Source organism: Scatophagus argus, chromosome 17, assembly GCF_020382885.2.
Source record: "Scatophagus argus isolate fScaArg1 chromosome 17, fScaArg1.pri, whole genome shotgun sequence".
NCBI classification, from domain to species: Eukaryota; Metazoa; Chordata; class Actinopteri; family Scatophagidae; genus Scatophagus; species Scatophagus argus.
Window position 1 is genome coordinate 11,559,267 of NC_058509.1, and position 19,133 is coordinate 11,578,399.

General features: G+C 47.8%; 1 protein-coding gene across 1 annotated transcript; it reads left to right on the plus strand.

The window, feature by feature from the left end:
* The first annotated feature begins 44 nt into the window (after nucleotides 1–44).
* ahdc1 (AT hook, DNA binding motif, containing 1) lies at nucleotides 45–19,107 on the plus strand. The gene is made up of 6 exons (XM_046417747.1): nucleotides 45–1,072; nucleotides 11,011–11,173; nucleotides 11,484–12,811; nucleotides 12,935–14,658; nucleotides 15,133–16,897; nucleotides 17,670–19,107. Exons 3-5 carry the CDS (start codon nucleotides 11,606–11,608, stop codon nucleotides 16,889–16,891), a joined length of 4,689 nt encoding a protein of 1,562 aa, XP_046273703.1. The 5' UTR covers nucleotides 45–1,072; nucleotides 11,011–11,173; nucleotides 11,484–11,605; the 3' UTR covers nucleotides 16,892–16,897; nucleotides 17,670–19,107.
* The last annotated feature ends 26 nt before the right edge of the window (nucleotides 19,108–19,133 follow it).

The following is a 19,133-nucleotide window of genomic DNA, read 5'->3' on the forward strand; positions in this document are numbered from 1 at the left end:
GGGATGAATCATCATTTCCTTTGGTCTGCTTTTAAATGTCCTATTGCTTTAATTGTTTCTGTAAAGTAAAACTTCTACAGCTCATGTGAGTAAGAATTTCTTCTACACGTATTTTGTGCCTCAAGCACAATGTCGCCAGCCTATTTTTGTATTCTACAGCAAGGATTTACAGTTACAGCAAAGAGTACAAAAAGGGATGAGTCGAAATACTGATGTACGAAATTCACCTAAATAGAGGTTACTTTAAAGCAGGCCTGACGTTTTGCCAGTTTTAGGTTTTATTTATAAAATACCATATGATATACGTGTATAGGCATCCCTTGCACTGGTAACTACTGTCAGTCCTCCGAAATTCCTCCCACTCCCGTCTGTGTCTCGCTCTCTTCGCTGCCTTCCTCATTTACGCGCCTTCAATCCTCAGTAAACTACTGTTCCCATAGTTCCAGAGGTGTAAAGTGAGGCCAGCTACGGGTACCCGGATGAGTTTGACAGTCAGGCACGTTGGTTCGGCACAGCGGAGACTGGGGCGCACGAGAGACAGAGCTGGAATTGCAGAGGCAGAGACGCACGGGCGCACGGTCGATTTTCGCCTCCTGCATACTGGGGAGTCCCGTGCCTGTCACCAAAACCGGAGCACGGGGCTCGAGCGCAGTTGTGTCAGCATCTTAACAGGAGACAAGACTGTGAACCAACATCCCTGCTCCTCATTTTTATAATTTTCCCCCGTCTTGTGTTTTTGCTTTCCCATCTTTGTGGGTGCAGATATTAATGTGAGCCAGAGGAGCGGTTTTTCCGTTGAGTCGCACGAAACGGTGGCGCGCGACGGCAGGAGGAGACAACGTTTACATTGATGTGGGAGGACTATCTCCCTCCGTCGCGGGGAGCACAGATGAAGGGGAAATGCTGTGGGCTGACGGCTGCAGCCGTCAAGGCAACGACTCCGTGACCCGGGCGAGGAGAGGAGTGAAGCACCACCGACAGCCGCGCGAGCCCACAGCCCCGCCAGTCAGCGTTGACACCGCAACAGCTCCAGCGGCCAGCGCGAGCCCCCAGACTCTCGCTCTCTCCCTTGGTGAGTGCGCGTGCAGCGTCCTGTGTACACAACACCAAAAAAAATTTGCTTACTGTCCGCTCAGCCAGTTGTGCTGCGCACCTCTGGCTACGTTTCTTGTGGAGTTTTTCTCATTAACCTCGTCGGCGCTGCTCACGAACGGAGCTCTGCATTCGTTCCCGTGCTGCTGGGTCATCTGGGCTTTACTGTGGGTATGCGGCGTGTGTGGTGAGATCTTAAATTATGATGTTCAAACACACACATACAAAAATACACGTATTGTGACTGAATGCGCGGACAGTGAACATTGTGTCCCTCCACCTGTTTTTGAGTATTGACACTCTTCTCACCTATTAGCCTCATTATCACTGAATTTATATACAGTGTAGGCAGTGCAACAGTATCCCCAGGTACTGTCACACTGCTGGCACGCACACGCGCGCGCGCACACACGCACTCTTGTTTATTTGCTATCTCCATAGACTGTGGGTGAGTTTCCTGGGACTTTTGTAATACTGAATTTACATACCAGTGACACATGCCAGAGGTTTGACTGTGAGCCCAGCTCCCGATGATGGACAGATGTTTGCTTTACATATAAACAGGAGGCACAGAGAGTCCCTGTGAGCATCCGTCCAGCCCCTGGGGTTTCCATCCCGGCAGCCCCCTGAGTTGTCAGGGCAGTGAGGCAGGACACAGCAGTAGCACATCCTGCAGTGGCAACAGGGCCAGTGTGCTGGAGAGACACGGTGTACTCATGGTGGTGATTATCAGCTCTTGTCTGTGGCTTAGTGGGGAGGAAGGGGGGTGGGGGGGGGTGACACAAAGGAAGAAAGAGTGCATGAGAAACTGAAGGAGAGGAAGAGAGAAGTCAATGTCGACGTCTGGGCAGTGACAGTTCGTTATTTAAGGGCCCCTCAGAGACGTGCACAGGCTGCCCTAGTGCAGGTGCTGTTAGTATGCAGAGTGTTGCTCTGTCTCCCCCTCTGTCTTTCTGTCTGTCTGACTGTCTGTCTGTCTGTCTGTCTGTGTCACCCAGTCTCACTCTCTCACTCGCTGGTAGAAGAGTGAGTTCTCTTATTGGTGGGTCCACTTGGAACACAATGAATAATTTCAACCCTCTGAATGCAGGAATGAAAAGGAAATGGCCTTACCTTGGCATGCAGCCCCTGTCTGTCAGACTTGTCTTGAGTGCATGGCCCTGTGTGTGTGTGTGTGTGTGTGTGTGTGTGTGTGAGATACAAACAGAGAGAATGTGAACATATAACAGCTTAGGCCTATTGTGCTTCCTACCTGTGTGAGCGGGGCTAGTTGTCATAGCAACGGCCTTGTAGCTCCGTTGATGTTCCTCCTGTCCTCATTGGCAGGGTCAGCGCACCTAACACACCACATCTCGTCTCAGAGCTCTGTGTGTGTGTTTGTGTATATGCATACACATGTGTACTTCCAAGTGTGTGTGTGTGTGTGTGTGTATGTGTGGAAGTACCTTTTGTTTGTGCCTTGCTGCAGTTGGTAGGCGTGTGGGTTGATGGCACAGACAAGCCAGTGTGTGTGTGTGTGTGTTACAGTGTCACAAAGATATACCCTGCTGATATGACAGCCGACAGTTCAACCAATCACCTGTTTTGTCTCTCTGCCTAGCAGCATGTGAGGTAGTCAGAAGTTCTCTTGAATATGGAGGTCGACATGCAAATGAGGAAGACAGAATGGACACACCTTTAAATATAATATAATTACAATCAACTGCAACTGGCTGCAAAGCGCTTCACAGAAAAGGAAAGCAACAGCAGATATTCATGCATGCATACACATGCACATGCACAAACACACATAGACACACAAAACTTCAATCTGTAAAGTATATATATATCTATATCTATATAGATATAGATATATATATATATATATATATATAATGACTGCCACTGATTTCCTGCTGCTTTGAGAAGTTTGAGTTTATGTTTGGGATGGTGCAACCTGTTGAATGGTTGCAAAGTGGTTTGGAGGAGTGACGGTTTATAAATGCATCAGCTCTGAACATGAAGTAGTGTAGCTTGTGAGACAAAACCAGTTATTGATGATCTATCCACACAAACATTTCCAGCAGAGCTACAGTAACGTAAATTGTAGAGAACATCCTACCAGTGACTGAATCTGTTCAGTGCTGATTCTCCATAAACAATCTCAGGCTTCTCCTTACAGCCACAAAGTGCCTCATTTCATGTATTTGGCTTCTAGCTGTGCACAAGATTTGTGAAGTGCAACAAAGAGCTGCTGTTTTTAAAGTGACAAATGTTTGGTGAAAGTCAGCTAAAGATCATCCTGGCTCTCCCCTTTGAACTCTTCACAACAGATATATGACTGCCATTCAGGAAACGTGAATTTACACCAGCGTCGTGAATGAGTCAGGCCATTATTACTCAGCACTTGAAATGCCTCCCAAAATACACGAGAAATTGATTTTATGGCTCAAATTCACATAAACAATTCACATCTATTTAAAGACACTGAATCTAGTTGGTCAGAGCTTACAGCTATCTGCTGACAGCTTTAAACTTAACATTTAGATGCAAATCATATGAACCTTTCTCCTTGTTTCCAAACTAGAGATGTCATTCTGTGCTGCAAGGTTTCCTTCGTCTGCTGTAAAAAAAAAAAAACAACACGACCGACTTTATGTGCCATAAGATTTCTTATTTTAATATTAAGTTATTTAATATTGGGCTACAAAACATTTTAGGAATATTTTACAATTTTTAATGTTTTCTACTTGCAACATGCTTCTGGCCAAAAATAATTAGTCACTGCTTTGTCCTTGGAGTGAAGGGTCCTGTCTTTTATGAGTCCTATTAATCTAATCGTCACCTGGAGTGAAATACCTTCCGCCACAGGCAGGTAAACGTGGTTCAGCTCCCACACACACACACACACACACACACACACACATGCACCCACACACACAGCAACCATTTAGCATTAGTATAAGCAGTGTTTGTATGCTCCATTCTGTCACCTCCCACACGATACATTCATAAAACGGCTCCTCCGCGCCAAAGGCACTGACTCAATAGTTGACATCTCCCCTTCTCGTTTCTCTCGCCTCCTTCCCTCTTTTAACCCCTTTCATGTATTGGTCCTTTTGTCAGTCCTTTCTTCTTCTTCCACCTCTTCCACTCCTCCCTCTCTCCTTCCCTCCTTTCCTTTATGTCCTTCCTCACCTACACCCCCCCCCCCCACACACACACACACACACACACACACACAGGGCTGGTTGCAGCCGGTTTGAGTCTGACAGTAGAGAGGAAGCTTCGACCTCTCACCTCCGGAGGATAGAGGGAGGGAAGGGGGGGGGGCTGGAGAGAGATGATGGAGGGCAGCAGGGTGGAGGGGGATGAAACTGCAAGAGGCGAGGGAGAGGTCAAAGAACAGGAGGGATTTGTGAAGAAAGAGGGAGAGGATAGATGGGGGAAGGGACAGAGAGAAAAGTCGAGAGAGAGAGAGAGAGAGGACAGAGGGGACAGGAAGGAAAAGGAGTGATAAATGAAGAGAGAACAGCAAGATGGATGGATGAGGCGGGAGAGAGAGTACATGAGAGGATGAGAAAGAGAGAGAGAGAGAGAGAAAGAGAGAGAGAGAGTGTGAAGCTGCTTGTGTACCTCCCTAACAAGCTGGACAGAATCAGCTCAATTATTAAAGAGGAGCGAGAGATGGGGAAAACACGCAGACGTACACACACACACGCACAAAAGCATCTCTCGGTGTCTGGCACACAACCACACTTGCCGTCTCTCACACACATTCAGGCTCACACACATGCACACCTATCAGCAGATGTACAGTATGTCTGATTTTCATGTTTCTTATCGTTCGTCAGCGTGTTAGAGTTAGCTTTGTTTTTAGCGGTGTGTGAGTGTTCGTATTACATGTGTCTGGGTATGTGTGTCAAAAACAGTGAGTCACAGGAAAAGCAGACTTGTTAGTGATTCTTCTCAGCCCCCCCCCCCCCCCCGACACACACACACACACACACACACACACGCACTACCCAATTTGACTTCAATGCCATCTCAACCAGTGTGTCTTCAGTGTCGTCCCATCAATATGAACAGATAATCAGAGCACTAAGGGGTCTGTCTATAAATCCCCGCCGTGAATATAGTTTTTCCCCTCTACCCTTCCTTTCTTCTCTCCCACCCTTCCGCTCCTTCTCCTTCCTCTTCCTCCTCCTCTCTTGCCCGTTCCACCCTTGTTTCTTGTTCTCTTTCTTCTTTCCCTTTTCCCTTCTTCTCTGAGGAAGTGTATGCCCCCGAGGGACGAAGAGATTCGCTACCTTCCAGGAGAGAAAGAGATTGTGTGTGCCTCCCTCTGCGTGTGAATGTGTGTCCTCCACATGTGTGTGTGTGTGTGTGCCGGGATGATAGTCTGTGCGCGTGAGAGTGAGAACACACACTTCCTGAGACAGAAAGCGTGAGAGAGAGAGGGAGGGATGAGCAACTGAAGAGCAAGTGATAGAGTGAAATCAGGAGGCTGTGGAGGGGGAGGAGAGAGAAAGAGATAAGAGAGAAAGACAGAGAGTAGTCAGGGAGAAGGGGGAAGATGGATGAATGCACTGCGCACTGAGTGTGTGTGTGTGTGTGTGTGTGTGTGTGGGAGAGAGAGAGGAAGAGAGAGAGATGGGAGAGAGAGGCAGGTAGACAGAGAAGGACGGAAGGGGTTCTTATCCCCTCAGCAGAAGTCATAATTTCTTAGAGCGTGCACAGATGTGTGTGTGTGTGTGTGTGTGTGTGTGCGCGTGTGCGGGTACTTGATTGTGTCTGAGTGTTACCTCGCTCAGGCTTGGGGCCAAGACTCTGAGAGTTACAGCGGTGTAGCATCAGTGTGCAGTGTGAGCAGCATGTGTGCGGCTGCGTGTGCTTTCTGAGCAGCGTGTATGTTGAGGCTGTGGCTGACGAGCTGTCAGTACCTACAGTTGGAACGTTCACAAGGCGGCCATTGTTGTTCAAACAGCCAGCAGCCTTCTCCTTGGCAACGGGCGCTGCAGCAGCGTCTCCCACAGCAACTGTGGAGCAGGAGTATGGAGGGAGGAGGAGGAGTCAGGAAGTCAGGGCCGCAGCACAGAGGCCCCTCTCCAAAACACTGGCCTCAAGGTCTGAGTGTGTCGGGGTCCAAGCATCTGGTTTGTGTGTTGGTGTGTGTGGTTTTTAAGTGGGTCTGTGAGCTCTCGCCAGCCTGACTACGTGGAGTGTGCGTCAGTCAGTGTGAGTGTGCATCTTTTCTCACACTTGTGTGCTTCTCCTTGTTTGTGTCAGCTCATTGTGTGTGTGTGCACCTCCATGTACTGTAAGTGGTAGCATTTCTGTGTTTGCACCTAAGTGGTTGGTTTCATCTTCCCGTATTTGCATGTGTGTCCTTGTTTGTGTGTAATCCAGTGTATGTGCCTATGCATGCACACATGTGCACACTCCTAGCTGTTCCCAGCTGGCGCCGTTGGTCACATGACCTGACTGAGGGGCGGCCATCAGCAACGCCAGGAAACTGCCTGCAGGAGAGAGGGATATAGAGGAGAGAGAGTGTCAGGCTGAGTTGAAGATGAGGGAGGGTTGTTGGGGAGTGGGAGCGTGTGTTGTGGGAGAGAAACTGGGAGTGAGAGGTGTGTGTGGGGGGGGAGTGCTAGGGAGATGAGAGAGGGAACAGTGAGGAAGAGAAATGAGGAAGGGGGTGGAGGGGGAAGAGGAAGGGGTAATACAGTCCTCCTCATCTTAAAATAACTTCAGCATGTAGGTTCCTTGCAGAAACAACAGGAGAGAGGCAGTCTGATAGTGAGACAGTCAGATGGGGGTGGAGGGTCCTGGTTTTGTGTTGTCTAGTGTTTGGAGCTACTTCTCCAGTCCCCCGTGTGCATCCTTGGCTGAGCCGCCACTGTATCTGGTCTGTGTGAAGTCTGTTTACGTTAGATGTTTATCTGTCTGTCTGACCGTCTGTCTGCCTTTTTTGTTTGTCTGCACATATGGTTTATGTGTTGCACTCTGTTCATTTCTATCCTTTGTGTGCGTGTTTGTTGTGTGTGCGTGCACGTGCTGGTTCTTGGCAGGAGATACAGCATGCACACTGATGATGGAGATCATTAGGAATTTCCTGCAGCTGGGGAGGTGGTGGGGTTTTTTTGGAGGGAGGGGGGCAGGACGGGTGGGATGTGAGTGGGTGAGAAAGAGAAGAGAGGTCAGAGTGAAGGAGAGCATGAGTGGGTGGGTGGGGGTCTGTGTTGCGCTGTCTCTTTTTGACCAATGTGTGTGTGCGTGTGTGTGCATGCGTGTGCAGTGAGCTGCAGCCCACCAAAGCCCAAAGTTCAGCATTATTTTTGAGGGTTGTTGGTGGTAATTTGTCTGCAAGCAAGTCAGCCCCAGTAGTGCGATATGTGTGTGTAACATTTCTCGCCCCCTTCGGCACGCTTACACACACCTCAAGCTCTCAAAAAACTCAGGTTTGTTGATTGGAAGAGTTTGGATGTGCTTGAATTTTAGCTGTTCAGTGTAAATGCCCACTGGGCTACGATGAACTGCAGTCAAGACAAGACCTTATACCTTAAAAATTTGCAGAGCTGCACAGTTGTGCTGACTATTGAGTAAATATTAAAAACTTTTTATCACACAAGTTGGAATAAAGCCTTTAAATCCAACACGTCTAACTATCAGTTTAAGATGATCTCTAGGTTTTGTGGTGCTCTTGTGAAATGAAAGTTCTTGTGTTTGTGATGCTGCTGAAGTTAAATAAACTTTGTTTTGGTTTTTTTTATCCTGAAGCAATCTAACTTAATCTAACTTATATTGCCCCACACTCAGATGCCAATAATTGATGGTTAAGTATTTGATCAGATTATTGCATGCACTGGGTTAGCAGTTTGTTGGTCACTTTAAAGTGTTGTTGTTAATGTCACGCTATGTCAAGCTATGTCATGTAAAGTTTCTGACGTCAGACATCCATTAACTGTAAAAACAACATGACACACCTGGTGAATGACTTAAGCAGTTAGTGATCAAGTTATTATTACTTTTCTTTTTTTTTCTTCTGATCGATTTCTAGAAAAAGTTGTGCTCTGGCGTGTGTTGTAGGGTTGAGGCTGTTGGAGCTACTGGTTGAGGTGGTGTGGACGAACTGGAGAGGCTGATGGTAGTTTCTGCACGGTGTCACTCTGTCAGTCTCTGTGGACCTTCCCCCTTCCCACCTCTCTTTCTCTCTTGGTCTCACACACACTTTCTCCATCTCTCTCCCTCTGTCCCTGTCTCTGTTTTACCCCCCCCCCCCCTCTTCTTATCTCTCTAAACCTCTCTGTGGAGCTCCCCCCTCCTCCCCTCACTACCTCTATCTCACTACCTCTCTCTCTTTCTCTCTCTCCCCTCCATGTCCCCCTCCCTTACACCCCCCCATGCTGTTTCGGTGCTGCTGCTTGTCTCTTAGCAACAACTGCACACCCGTTAGAGCTCAGTGAGTGCTTTTACAAACACACCCTGGAAGACACACTCTTACACGCGCACACTCGCAGACACACACAAGCGTGCAAGCACCAACACATCTATGCTCTCACACACACGCAGGGTCTAGTTCCTCATTGAGGGTTGCTGCTGGCAGGCCTGTGAGTCTGCAAGCCTTTGTGGCAGTGAGATAGATGGGGAGAGAATAGATATGCTGTACAGCTACCACATACAGACTGATTGTTCCTCTCAGACTATGCACATCAGGGCAACTGCCCAAGCTCTAAAATGACAGGTTCTCATCTCTAATTTCACCCTGGCATGTGTGCACATGCACTCTGTGGCGTGTTGTGTTGTTATCATTCCTGTAGGCACTCGGTAGCACCAAAAAGTTTTATGTGCAGGCGCAAAATGTACAAGATCAACATTTTGTGAAGAATATAATTCACATGATAGTTAGTCTTTGTGAAACAGATTCAACAGATCATCATGTGAGAGCACTGTATACCATCGGCCATTTTCAAAGAGACAATACCACGCCACTGTGTGTTCCAAAGCCCCAGAGCCATTCACAGCAAAATGCACCAAAACGCATTTGCTACGTATGACGGTGGATGTACCGGAACGGCGGCTGATGGATGCCAGGAGTGTTTGCTTAAACAATGAATCATAGTGGGAGCGTTTGATTGGCTGGCATCTAAGCCCTGTCAGAATGCCCCCCACAGAGCACAGTAGAGGGATATTTGCATGTGTGTCTTTGTTTTGTGTATGATCGTTCATGATTATGTGTGTGTGTGTGTGTGTGTGACATGTATGTCTTTATGTGCAAATCGATGTGTGAGAGTGTGGGAGGATGAAGCTGTGGGGGCATATTTGAATGTGTCTTTGTGTGTTGGTATGTGTCGCTGTGTGTGTGTGTGTGTGTGTGCACGCACGCACGTGTGTGTGTGAGTGACAGTGTGTGCATGTATGTGTAAGCACATGTGCAGCATTGTTTAATTAAAGCATGTGTTATTCTGTTTCTCTCACATGCCGGTCAGACGGAGCTTTAATTAATGAATGCTGTTAATTAGAGGAGAGAGAAAGTGAGAACGAGATTGGGAGAGAAGCGAGGGAGGAAGGGAGAGAGAGGGGCAGGGAGACAGCACTGGGCATGGGAGGGAGTGGGTGAGGTGGTTAAAGAAAGTATGTGTTGTGTGTGTTCATCTCCATGGGTGTTTGTCCCAGTTGTGTCATTCCTCAGAACAGCACAATGTTGAGGTTGGTCTGCTCCATGTGTGCAGCCCCAAACTCCTCCAAACTCTGCTACAGCAAAACTCTCATACTCCTCCTCCTCCTCCTCCGCTGCTTCCTCCACCTGCCTTGTCCAACCCCCCAAATCTGTCTTCCTCTGTCTGTCCTTCCACTTACCATCCTTTTCCTGTCTAAATCATATCTTTCACCTCCCTCTTCCACCTTTCACCATCTCCCATACTTTCTCACCCATTCACACACTCATTCTAGTGTCTTCCACCCCCCTCCCTTTGTTGTCCACCTCCCTCCCTCCTAATAAGAGCCATATGTGGGAGAGGGAGACAGGGAGATCTTAGGATGGACAGGATAGTGTCGTATGTAGAGAGTGCAGTACAGTGTTGGAGTCTGTGAGTGTATATGCGTGGAAATGTGGCATGCATGCTTATATTTGTTTGGCTGTGTGCACGTAGTCACATGTGAGTCTGACAGCACGTGTGGTCCAGGTTTCATAAGACTTTTGCCTGTTCTGGCTGTCTGTACTTCAGTTTCTCCTCTGCTCTGGGGTTTCTATAATCCCCCCATCGTTCCCGTCTTTCTGTCACCTTCATCTCTCCATCCTCTTAACACCTCTCTATTCATCACCTCTCTGCTTCCCCCTAGTGGCTGTGATGATTCACACATTTTCATTCTCATTGCACCCTATGAGTCTAGTGCTTTGTAATGCATTTTTATAGTTTTGGTGAAATGTGGCATGCTGTGTGTGAGAGTGTGTGTGTGCGTGCATGTGCAATTTTCCTCCAAGTAACTGTTTATTATAATAATTTCTGAATTTTTACATTTACATGTACTCATTCAAATATGGTGAGGCTGAAAAATGTGGCACAAGTCTGGTCATCATGAAAAAATCCAGTAGAACAGAATAAAGTAGCACTGGCTTGCATGTGTTCTTACAATCTGCTGGTGCACATCAAAATGAAATACTAACCACAGTTAGAGTTTTAAAAAAATTATACTGCAAGTCATCCTCCAAAATAATTGCGTCTGGTGTGAGATGGTGGAGCTCTCACCAAAATACTGATTCTAGTCTGGTCTGATGTGTGCTATGACATCATGTACTAATCTCTTATTCTCTTTTTCTTTCTGCTCCACCCTTCTCCATACTCCTTTATCTTTATCCCACCTTCTTCAACTCTCTGTCCCTTCCTCTGTCTGTCTGTCTATCTCTGTCTGTCTGTCTCTCTCTATCTCTCCCTCTAGCTACCATGGGCAAAAGACAGGAGCAGAGGGGAGAGAGAAAAGTATGCGAGCTCTCCACTGCAGTATTGATGACCCAATGATCCCCTGCAGAACAGAGCCAGTCAGGCAGACAGAGTGAGGCTCAACTCAGAATCAAAATCAGAATCGGCACCACAACCATTCGGTAAAAGCAACCAATTGAGCAGGATATGAATGATAAATGTAATCTAATGTTGTAATGCTACTGTGTGGGTGGCACAGTTAATAGAGTAGAGCGCAATACGGATTAGGTTTATGCCCATTGCCAAAAATGTTGATGGTTCTATCACAACCACAATTTCATCTGTGCTATAAATGTCTGATTTTAAAATTTTCATTGACCAATGTATGTAGAAGACAGCTGTTTAGATTAAATATCGTAAATGTAACAAGAAGATGTTAATTTAATTGCAGTCTTCCTACCCAGCTGATATTTCTTTTATTTCTGTCCTTAGGTCCTTGAATTTTCTTGCCAGCTGTTTGAAGAAGACAGCTACAAAGAAGCAACACTCATTTTCACACTGCAGACAACATCACCCTTTTTTCCTGCCTTATTGCCAGCAAGACTGTCCACTGAATGAGCGGCTTGTCAGATCATCTACATTCAGGCCAAACTGGGGCTCCAGTGGGCTGTGGTGGGACTCAGGCAGAGGGAAAATCATCTTTGGGGGAGCTGGAGGAGCTGGCAGGGCCTGAGCTCTGGACCAGAGAGCTCAGGCTCCAAGGGGGGTCCCAGGATCCCTCTAACGATGGACTGGCACCGGTGACTTCCGACCACTTTCCCTCCTCCTCTCCTTCTGCCTTGTCCAACGGCCTCCATCTACAGAGAAGACTGGGGCACAGTAGCTGCAGGCGGAGGCAGACAGAGACTCATACTACCGCTGAGGAGCATACATTTTCAGAGACACTTAGAAACATGCAAACGCACATAGACCCAGATGTGCATGCACAGGCTGTTTCACAGTCACACATGGATAATTGTGGACATATGGATATCACCACACATACAGGTTCTGTGGCGCCAGAACTCTCCAGAACACTCACACCAGAGGCCATACACACAACCTCACCTCAACCCCTGTCTTTGGCACTTGGCAATCATCCTGCCTCCACCAATCAGCTGGCAGCCCCGGTCCTCACTGCAGAGACAGATATGCCCTCAACCTTTTGTGCAGTTCCTATTGGTCCAAGCCCAAATGCAGCCTCCTCTTCTCTTCCTGTGGAGGCAGAGAAGAAGTATGCACTCCGCAGCTCCGGACGGCCCCGTTTCCCCTGTCACCTGCGCAAATCCTCCCGCCTCCGTCGAGGCATAGAGGATGGGGAAAGGAGAGGAGGGAGGGAAAGGGGAGGAGAGGAGGAGGATGAAATATTGGAGGAAAAGATCTGGAGGGTTAAAGTGGAGGAAGTGGCTGTTGCCAAGAATGAAGAGCATTCCTCTGTCGAGGCTGTTCTCCCCACAGCTCCCTGCCCTGCAGATATCCCACTTGCTCTAACTGTCCCTAAACCTGTTCCTAAAGCTATACCTAAATCTGGGCCCAGACTTGGCCACAGGCCTGGACCTAAATCCAGGTCTAGGCCTGCACTGAAATCTGTCCATAAAGCAGCACCTAAAAGTGTCATGAAAAAGCGTCAGGCAGCCCAGTCCATGGCTCATCGCGCTACACCTCATCTCCCTTTTGCAAACACATCCACCATCCCTGCATCTCTGCTAACTGTGAGGGAGGAACCTGTTGCGGAGTTGGGAACACCTTCTAATAACCGGAGACGTGGGCGTTTTGTTGGCGTAAGTTAATTTATAGTTACATGTCACTGTAGGAACCCCTTCACATTAAACACGTATATATCTCTTATGAAATAGATGCATTTTTGCAATTGTATACATTTTTTGTTGATCTCTGTTTTACAGGTGAGAAGGATTGTTGTCAAGGTGGCTCGCATTCCCGTCAGCCTTAGCCGCCGACAGAAGAGCTACAAGATTTCCAATTTGGAGACTGTTACAGGAACAGAGAAATGCCATGATGGCAGTCTGGAGGGCTCAGAGGGAGTTAGAGAGCCAACTGCACTTCTCCGCATGAAAAACAATGGGAAGAGTGTTATGGTGATGTTCCCTCCTGGAGAAATGCCAGTTATTCTCAAACGTAGGCGGGGGCGACCACCTAAACAGGCACTGCCAGGAATACCGGGAGAGCCTCCAAATACTGGGAATGTTGGTGGTAATGGAGACCAGCCCAAGAAGCCCCAGAGGAGGCGGCGGACTAAACTCCCTTCCCCTTATCCATCCTATGTTAATGATACTAATGATGTGAAAACAGAGTATGGGGATGTTTTGTCCAAACTGGCCTTTTTAAACCGCCAGCCCCTTACCACTGGCCGCTGCTCTCCCCCTCGCTGCTGGACCCCCAGTGAGCCAGAAAGCTTTCATACTCCCCTGGAAAACCCTGGAATATCCACCCTGCTCCACAGGCTCACTGGGTTTAGGCGCCCCCGAGGTGGTAGAGGAGGCGGCACTGGGAGAGGTGGAGGAGTAGCAGGGGGGATTGGGGGCAGTGTGCGCAATAAGAGCACCTTCAGTGACTTCTTTGAATCCATTGGCAAGAAACGGAAACCGAGCCCTTTTTCTGAGCATGGATTACCTAGGAAAAGGGGAAAGGGAGGAGGAGGGGTTGGTAGGGGAGGAGGTATTGTAGGAAGTGAGCCTGGGGGAGAGAAAATAATCAGGAAGAGACGTGTGAGAAAAAATGGTGCATTTAAAGGAGAGGGGGCGTCCATGGGGCAGGACTGGCCCAATGGGGCTGGTGGCTGGGGTGAAGAGGGAGGTATGGACAAGGGGAAAGGTTTTGGTGGGTATCAGCTCTGTGGATCTCCGAGGGGGGGCTTTTCCTCTTGTGAGACTGGAAGAGGAGGTGCCTACAGTAGTCCAGGAGGCAGCAGAGGAATTGGACCAGCTGGGGAGGACTCTCAAGGCCTGTTTGCTGGATATTTCCGGTCCCTCCTTGATTCAGATGATTCATCAGACCTGTTGGACATCTCCTCCTCACAGTCAGATCCTCGCAAAGCTTCATCCACTTCGGGTTATGAGCCATCAAGTCCAGCTACTGGTCACAGCTGGTCCCCTGCATTCCCCAAGTGGAGCACCAAGGGTGCAAGTGCTGGGGTGGAGGGTGCAGCCCAGACACATTGCTCCCCAGTCAGGCCGCCATATAGCTATGGCAGCCTGGCACAAATATCACCCACCACTCCTTCCTATTCCAAATCTACTCCTCCAACCCTCTCACATTCGCCTAACTCCCCCCATCCTGCTCCTTATGGCCACTACTCCTCTGCCTACTCTTCCTCTTCTTCTGCATTGCCACAGAGATCCTCCGACTGCAGCTTTGCATATGGATCTGGACACAGCAGTGGCAAGGCCACCGCTGTTGGTCAAATGGGTTATTCTACCTACCAGGCTGCAGTCAAGCGAGGCTATAGTGGATATCCTGCAGTGGGTCATTCCTCCATGGTACGGGGGGAGTCAACAGGACCCACTTCACCAGGGGGAGGGTATATGTCTGTGGCCAAAAGTAGCCCCTTCAGCTCCTCTTCCTCTCCAGAGGGTTACAAACAATACAACACCAATCAGTGGAGCTACAGGTAATTTACATGTGGCAGGCTGTCGCCACAAAAATACTCAAAAAGTAAAGTGAATTCAGGAAATTTTACCTAAAGATTAGACAAAGGGGTTTTGTCATGAATAGGTGACTAACTGTTTTCAACTAAAAAGTTCAAAATAATAAAAGTCTGACTACAGCAGGATCTCAAAGAGATACGAATTAATAATATGAATGTTTCACTCCAGCACATCATTTTCCATTTTACCATGTCCACCATGGGCTAATTTACAGTGGATACCTGACATTAGTTATCTCAGGGATTGGGCACTGTTTTTATCTAGTTTGTGAGTTTTCTCTTCAAGTCCTATTTAGTTTTTTCTTCAGGGTCCCATTCCTGATTGGTTTGAAAACTGATAATATTTCTCAAGTGAACTGCACATGTTTCTCAAGTGCTCTTTGTGTGTTTTATATATTTATATATTTTGTTTCCGCACTTATGTTTTTTTTTTTCTAGACAAGGATTTGGTGGCTGGTCAACAGACAACTTTGGGCATCAGTATCACGGCTACAGTGAATATGGCTCCAGTGAGTCGAAAGACATCTTGGATATCTCCAACTATACTCCTCAGAAGGCCAAGCGACAACCTTTTCCTGAAAGTCTATCAGAATCCTCCTCTGACTCTTCACATCTTGGCTCTGCAGCCACTGGTAGTGGACCGAGCTCTGCAGTTGGTACATACAAACAGAATGAGACTGCTTCTGTTAGTGAAGAGGGAGGCCAGTCAAGTCTGTCCAGCCTGGAGAAGTTGATGATGGATTGGCATGAGAGTGCTTCAGGGCCCTCGTACAACTGGAGCCAAAATGTCCTCTTCCAGGGCGGGGGAACAAGCAAACCTGGCCGTGGTCGGCGGAAACGGACTGAACAACAATCAGAAAAAGAAGGGGGTTCTACTTTGCTCTCTGATTCCCCATCCAGCCCCTCCCCAACACCTACTCCTGGACCCAAGCGGGGAGGGGTTGGAGGACGAGGCAGAGGGTCTAGAGGAGGCAGAGGGGGTTTGTCTCCATGTCAGAGAGAGCGGCCATCAGGGGCCAAAGGCAGAGGCAAGGCTGCCTCTGCATCTGGAGCCGGAGCTGGAGCAGTGACTGCTGGAGGTTCAGAGGGATCTGGGCTGTTCCAGGAGGGGCTGGACTATTACAGTGGAGACAGTAGTAGCCTCTCTCCCCTGGCTACTCCCAATCCTGCACCACCTTCCAGCTACCTCCAGGATCCCTGTGAGTACCCATCCCCTTATTCTGCGCACCCCTCCACACCTTCCTCTGAGGAACGGTACCCAGCCTTATACCCTGGAGAGTCCTCCTCTTCCCTCTCACCCAGTGTGTCATCTCCCCCATATCCTCCCAAGCCGACCCCGCCTCCACCCCAGTCTTACCACCCTGTCCCCTCCAGGACCTTCTCCCCTTCTTGCTCTCCCTCACCCCGGGTAACACCCCACTGCACCACTGCCCTGAGTCCCCCACACCGACCCCCTCCAAAAGACCCACAGTTCTCGCAGTATGACTCTCCCAGCTACTGCAGCTCCCCCTACTGGTACGGACAGACATCGCACAGCAGCAGCCCCAGCCCGCATTCACACAGCACACACACAAATACAGCCATGCACACACACGGCAACCCACACACAAGTCCTCATGGAAACACACATGGTAATCCGCTCACTAGCTCAAATGCGAACACGCACACACATATGAACCCGACTCCCCATGACACACACCATCACAATACACAGTCCCATGCAAACTTGAGTTCACACACCAACAACCATCCCACCTCACACCTTCAGAGCAATCCCCTCTCCCACTCAAACCCTCATACCAACAATCAGCCCCACCACAATGCACACACCAATCCCAACTCTCACCTCCCCTCCCACTCTCACTCCAATCCTAGTCCCAGCCTCCACTCACACTCAACACCCGTGCTTTATGAGGAATGCAGCCCTCCCTCGACCGTGCCCTCCCACAAGCGGGATCTGACCCCTCATGCTATGAGCACAGGCCATCGCCAGGGCCCCTTGCCTCACTCCCCATACCCCAAACCTCCCCTGGACTCCTCACCCCATCAGGAGGACACTAGTGGCTTCTCCTTGTCCCATCAATCCTACCAGGGTATGGGACACCGCTACCCCACCCAGGCGGCTCAGGGAGGTGGGGTGCTGTGCCAGCTCCTGGACCCAGCCAATGATGACAGCTTTAGCGTCACCAGCCTGTAACAGCAGGTGAGCTTATTTAATCTTCATACAAACAATAAAGCCATCTAAGAACCACCACTGGAACTATAAGAGTCATTTCCAGCAGAGTGTTTTGTTAAAAAACATGACTGTACTTTTTATTTGAAGCAGCTGATTAAGTGACATTTAATGAAGGAAAATTAACATCAGAAATGAAGTTAATCCATCGACAGATTCTGTAAATTGTAAAGTGGTTTATCACTTGATATTTAATTGAATGAGGAAGCACTATTAGTAGTTGTAATTAGTAAATGAAAAGTTGATAAAAACATTTCCAGTTGAATTTTTGTATCAGATTCACAATTCATAACCATATACAATTGATGAAGGTCTGGTTAAACAATTTATTTATTGCTTCTCTAGGTACTCTTCCCTAGGTTCATGTTTGCAAATTTTTGCTCATCTAGTGGAAGTGGTTGGTGGACTGGAATGTCTTATATAGTAGCTTATGTCTCAAAGCAAACAGCAAACAGTCAAAGTCCACATAAACTCCGAGTGAAGTACAAATCTAAATCAAGTACAAAAGCAAGCACACCACAGTACCACATTACATTTAGCACCCAGTGAAACAAAGGAAATATGAAAAAAAATATATAAATTAATTACAGTAAAGTATGCACACAGATACCTGTTAAAATAGTGCCATGGTGTACTTTCTTTTAGTTCAAGGAAGAGTTTGTTTTTATTTTACCACTGTCAAAAATGTCATGGACTCTCATTTCTCTTTCTTCACTTTGCCCCCCCTCCCGTTTTCTTTCAGATGCATTCAAACCAAGCTTTTACAGATTTGCAAACATTTTTTTTCTTTTTTGGTATGGAGACTTCTTTGTGAGAGACTGTGAAATGAAGGGTGAGAATTTAGCTGCCAGCTTTGGACAGTAAAGCTTTAATTCTCCAGCACTGACAATCAAGATCAACTGCAACTTAAGCGCCCAAGCATGCACAGACACAAATGCGTACACACACACACATACACACACACATACACAGACACGCATGTGCAAACTACGGTAATTCACTACCTAAACATAAACACATAAAATCATGTGTACACTCACTCACATTCTATGCTGGAATGAGGAAATGGCCGAGAGGAGCTGACAGATGACTACCAGACGCTGACAGACAGAGACAAACCTATTTTCTCTCCCCCTTGAGTCCTGTTGTGATTTCTGATTGTTTCCCAGAAGTCTGCATCTCACCACATCTATCCGGTCCTGTTCTGTACATCTGCAATATGGACAACCTAGGATCACACCACTCTCTCTCTCTTTCTGTGTCATTCCTCTGTTGTCTCTCAACCTACCCTCCCCAGCTAAACCAGCAACTGTGGTCTGCACTTGACCTACACTAACCTTGCATTTCTGTCTTGTGCCCAAACCTGAGCCACATCTGAGCCTAAATCAACTTTTTAAATACCATGAGCCTAGCAAACACCCCGCTCTGTGCACTCCTTGTGTTGTGTACCATAAGAGAAAAGTGGATTAAACCAGTTTCTGCTCTTGAAATACCAGCATCTGTACATACGACTCCAGCTCCAAGCCAGGGCCCCCCCTCCTTCACTCTGAAGGTCCATCATCAACACGCCCTCCTCAGCGTTCTGCCATCGTTTCTCTGCTCTGAAGGGGGAGAGAGGACTGCAGCATGGAGACCCAACATCCTGTGTTTTGCTGTTTTAACTACAAGGGAAAGAGACATTGAAATCACACAACGGCCCCAAAGAGACTCTTGTTTTCTGTGTGAGAATGCGAGACAGAGGAGGGTGTGTTTGCGTGACTGCAGTAATGCATGTATTTGTATGTATGTGTGCATTTATGTGTGAGTGTGTATGGTATGTGTGCGTGTCTGTGGGGTCAAAAGTAGTGAATCCCCAGACACTAACATCTTGACGGGGCCTCATTCTTTCTTTCACTCTCTCCCTTCTTTTTTCTGTGGTCTTGTGTTGTTTGGTGGTTTTTGTGATGAAAAAAAATTAATTGTATATCTGTCTGTTACATATCATGTATGTATCTGAGGTGCAAAATATTTAAATACACATTCTGTTCTTGCCATTGGTAATCTTGTCTATAGCATACTGCTTCTTTAAGGAATTAAGGGAGGTGTGAGCATGTTTGCGTGTGTTTGTGTGTGCGTTTTAGAGCCTCTGTGAGTATTGGGCTTTGCCCAGGCTGTCTGGGACTGTAAGCGAGTGAGTTCAGTCAAGGACACAATTCGACAGGGAGTG

Coding starts and splice junctions, on each gene's coding strand:
- ahdc1 (XM_046417747.1), top strand. CDS start 11,606: ATGAGCGGCTTGTCAGATCATCTACATTCAGGCCAAACTGGGGCTCCA. Junction 12,812..12,934: donor GACGTGGGCGTTTTGTTGGC/GTAAGTTAATTT, acceptor TCTGTTTTACAG/GTGAGAAGGATTGTTGTCAA. Junction 14,659..15,132: donor ACCAATCAGTGGAGCTACAG/GTAATTTACATG, acceptor TTTTTTTTCTAG/ACAAGGATTTGGTGGCTGGT.